A 5000-nucleotide genomic window follows, 5' to 3' on the forward strand; every position below is an offset into this window, starting at 1 on the left:
CATAGTTAATTATTATTGTCTGATGGATGATTTCTTTCTCAGCTATAAAGTATTTGATTATTTACCACTCACTGATAGGTTTGTAATATTATAAGTGCATGATATTAAGTTTAGTTTACTGATGTAGTTTCTTAACCCATTCATGCCGGGATGTATTTTTGCCTACTCCTGCTAACGCCGGGAAGATAAAAAGCGTGTGACACTTCATGCCTCTCAGAGTGTTTTTCACCCACCCTATTATAGTTTTCATGAATGCATCTACAATGTAAAGGCACATGAAAATATTGCCATGTTCAGAGGAGTTATTTTAGTAAAAAAACATGTTACAGCAATGCGTTTTTAATTTAATTTTATTGAACTTTGCCTATATTCTTAATTTCCATGTGAAAATACCAAAGGAAAGTGGAAGCAATCTCTTAGTGGGGCATCAAAAAACATGTTTTATACTTATTTTTTTTTTTACCAAAATGAAAAGAACAACAATATGAATAATCATACACATACATATGAGCATGTACATATACCTCATGACGTGACATAACGTGATATTGCATTGCATTAGTAATTTTTCACTTTATTTTATTTCTTGGCCAAACACATTTGATTTTATAAATAGTTTTTCGACCGATCAAGAAGCAGAAATTACCATGATGTCATCAATATCACGTAGTTTTCTGTGACATCATTTAACGTTATATCTCATTTGATAACATTCAAACACCTAAACTAGAGTAACAGAGTCTATGAAATTATGTAAAATTATTATATTAGAGAACAATCTAGCGATTTATTGCTGAGATTTCAGTGCGTTACATTACCCCACCTGGGACTTGGCCAGAAAATGCTCCACGTCTCCTCCTTCTCTTCCTTCTCCTCCTTTTCCTTCTTCTCCTTCTTCTCCTTCTCCTTCTTCTCCTTCTCCATAGGGATATTTTTCGACCCCTTGATAGCAAGTCAACCGGTGCGAATGGGTTAAAATTTGTCAGAATGATGCTCGTTAGTCTTGTTGCGTGGATAAAATTAAGCCCATCCATGAGACATTCAATGTTATTGTTTTATATTATCCTAAAGTTTCTTTCCATGATTAAGACTGAAGACTAGCTGTTTTGGATAGATGGATGGATAGATTTAAATGTGGATGTGGATGGGATAGGGATATAGCCACAAAAATAAGAACATTTTTTAGGGGTTAAAGGGGGTTTATTAGGAAGTTTATAGATTTGTTGATACTGTGATATTTAATTGTTCATTTTGATATTTCTGCTTATTTTACTTTTAGCTATTAATGAAAAAATGCCTGCATTTTGATTGTATAGTAAAAAAAAGATTCATGCTTTCTCAGAATACAGTGTCAGTGTTTTCTTCATCAGTCTTTTGATTTTCAAATTACAGGTCGATCGTCACAACTTCCCATGTGGATGTTCTCGTGAGGGTTGTGGCAATTCTTATGGAAGGATAGAATTCAACCCAATACGTGTGCGAACACACTTCATTCACACTCTCATGCGTCTAGAAATAGAAAAACGCCAGCAGCAGCCACAGCCATCGCAGCAACAACAGCAGGCTCAACCACAGCAACAGCAGCAGCAGCAACCGCAACAGCAACAGTGGCAACAGCAGCAGCGGGCCAAGTGGCTGGCTACTGCATCAGCTCCAAATGGCTTTAGCGGTGGGAGTGGGCTGCCCAGCGGAAACCTGCCGTTCTTTGAGGGTGCAAGAGAGCCAACCGGACTGTCTGTCACAGAGCTGCACAAGTTCAACTCATCTGTCGAGGTAAACACCCATTCACGTGGTCGGTTTGGAATGCTTAGTAATTGTGCTGTATCCTAAGGTGGCTGTGTTGATGCATTATATTAAGTTCTTATGATAGATTAAAAGACACTTGTGCATACCCCATATATCTCTGTGTTTCACACTTTTCTATTTGTCATTGTTTTATGCAAGTGTGTGTATTTATTTATTTATTCGCCTAGATTCACTTGTATTAACCCATTTACACCGGGGCATATTTTTGTGTAATGTCGCTCTCACCGGCTAGATAACAAGTACATGCAGTGAATAAGCGTGAGATCTCTCCTGGTGTGATATTTCAGTGCACCTCTATGTGTGCTTTTCACCCGCTAACTTCAATGGGGTGGTAATCAAATGTTTTTGTATTTGTTTACATTATTTTCACAAGTGAAGAAAAATGTGTCTATACAAATGGAACTCGTTTGATTATGTGCATATGTAATGATGTAAAACATATGTTTTGAGGGAGAGATCATGACGTTTTAGGACGTCACCCGGAAGGAGCAAAATGTTTTGTTGACACAATAGGATGTCAACCGGTGCAAATGGGTTAAATGCTATCAACTTTGTCTTCCTTTTTTGTAGAAAAATCTGGGTTTTGTAATTCAACTCCAGCTGCTTGATGCTGACAGTTAAAATGTATGACACAGAACCTATGATGCAGTTCTCTTAGATTGTTTTATCTTCGTAATGTAGTTTTTGAAAAGATGGATGCCTTCCTTATAGTAGAGATATTATTATTTTTTAAACAAAAAACATTATAGACAACACTTTTTAGAAAATTTTACAAGGAAAAGAGATGCATATGGTCAATTAATTTGTTGGTTTTAGAGTGGAATGGGACCTTGAAAAGAAAAAAGAAAAAAAAATGTAATTATTGTGCATTAATGTTGATAACAGATATGGAATATAAGTCAGACTAACATAAAGTTAAGCTCAGATTGCTTGAAATGTAACTTTTCAATAACCCAGGTTAACGATGGGGTGATTTTGGCTGTGCCCGGGTATTTTGAAATGCGCAGGCCTAGTGCTTGGAGCTTTTTGTTCACTAAAGACCAACTGCTATGCCCCCTTTCACCTGGCAAAAGCCAGACAACACTATGATATGTTCCTGTCGCCTTTAGGGAAGACCAGCCAAGCCATGACATGATTGTCAGCAGGCGTTAAAGGGATAATGTTGCCTATTAACTTGATATTAATTCTAAAATAATTTGCTTGCATAGGCAATGTTCAGATGCATTTGTAATTGGAAAAGATATGCTGTACCTGACTTCTACTTTTTGATCTGTGATATGACATATTCTGTGCATAAAGTCAGATGCCTTTAGGTGAGGTGACTGTCATTCCATGTCAGTACTTTGTATATGTTGAAAGTTGTAGGGGAACTCAGAAATCAAATTAGAAAGAATTCCCTGTAATAAAAGGTATTTATGGGAAAAAGGGGAATAACTAACATCATACCTGAAGCTGTGCTTTCTTTAAGGATGCTTAATATATATATTGTGATTTTGAACAACTGTACCTGAAATGTGTAATTTTTCCTAGATTTCCACATCATTTAAGCTTTAACAAAATCTGTATTATGGCAAGGAATAAAGTTATTTTAATGTGTGTGAATACACAGATACACAGGCATGTGGACCCAGACACATACTTACAAATAAATACCCATACATGCACATGCACATACACACGCACAAATACACAAGTACACAAGTACACAAGTACACAAGTACACAAGTACACAAGCACACAAGCACACAAGCAAATATGCACACATGCACCATTGTGCATCTTTGCTCACCCACGCATACCAGTGTATTATAATGATAATGAGAAATTTGGTAATAATAGTGAAAACACTTGCAACAATTACAATGGTGATTATTGATGTGGTCACATTTAGATTGTGCCATGAAATGATGAAGCATTGATACAAGCAGTGGTAGTTATGATCATCTTATTTGTAGTAGTTGTAACAAGGCTAGTCAAATCAATAATATTGGAGGTGATATTTTCTGTAGTAATCTTATTTTTTGTATTCATTAGGGTGAGAGAATTTATAGGAGTAAAATTCAACACTCCTGTTAGGTTGTAATGTGGAAAAGAGAGAGCTTAAGTGGAACTATGGAATTGAAGTTACATTATTTAATAATGATGGGATTATACAAATCATAGGAATTTTATTTGAGAAATATTAAGACATTACTTATCTTTGGATGTGATAGATTTTTTAACCCATTCACGACGGGACGTATTTTCACCTACTCCAGCTTATGTCGGGAAGATAACAAGCGCTTGACGCTTCATGCTAGGGTGCTTTCCCGCTGTGCGAGGCCACACTGAACCTCTCAGTGTTTTTCACCCATCCTTTCTTTTCTTATGGTTTTCATGAATGGGTCTACAATGTAAAGGAATGCAAAAATATTGCCATGCTCAGAGGAGTTATTTTAGTAAAAAAAACATGTTACAGCAATGCTTTTATAGTGTTATTTTATTGAATTTTGTCTATATTCTTCACTTCTATGTGAAATTACCAATGGAAAGTAGAAGCAATATCTTAGTGAGGCATCAAAAAACATGTTTTATACTTATTTTATTTCTTTTTACCAACACAAAAAGAACAATATAAATAATCATACATGTACATATGAGTATGTACATATACCTCGTGATGTGATGTGACGTAATATCATGGGCAATCAACAAATTTGAAGTAGTATTACATTATTAATTTTTTACTTTATTTTATTTCTTGACCAGTCAGATTTGATTTAACAATAGTTTTTTGACCCAGATCTTTTTATTCAACTGATCAAGAAGCAGAAATTACCATGATGTCATCAATGTCACGTTTTCAGTAATGTCATTTTTTCAAATGTTATATCTCATTTGATAACATTCAAACACCTAAACTAAAGTAACAGAGTCTAAGAAATTATGAAAAATTATCATATTTAAGAACAATCTAACGATCTATAGCTGACGTTCCAGCATGTCACAATTGCCCCGCCTGGAACTTGGTGAGAAAATGCATGATGTCTCAGGATGTCACCCGGGTCCTGGGATATTTACCGACTGCATGATAGGACATCAACCGGAGCGAATGGGTTAATGTTGAAAATCATGTACTACCATTGTCTCCTGCTTTTCATACATTCATCCATCCATCCATCCATCCATCCATCCATCCATCCATCCATCCATCC

General features: G+C 35.7%; 1 protein-coding gene across 1 annotated transcript in view; it reads left to right on the forward strand.

Annotated features, from left to right (window-relative positions):
- The window catches only part of Axud1 (AXIN1 up-regulated 1), a 35060-nt gene that overhangs the window by 16918 nt on the left and 13142 nt on the right, over positions 1-5000 (forward strand). The window contains exon 7 of the mRNA XM_086531287.1: positions 1393-1773. Within this exon, the coding sequence (XP_086387413.1) occupies positions 1393-1773 (381 nt within the window). The remainder of the gene's footprint in view (positions 1-1392; positions 1774-5000) is intronic.

This window comes from Penaeus japonicus, unplaced genomic scaffold, assembly GCF_977035675.1.
Source record: "Penaeus japonicus unplaced genomic scaffold, GWHDUDI00000001_assembly GWHDUDI00000035, whole genome shotgun sequence".
Lineage (NCBI taxonomy): Eukaryota > Metazoa > Arthropoda > Malacostraca > Decapoda > Penaeidae > Penaeus > Penaeus japonicus.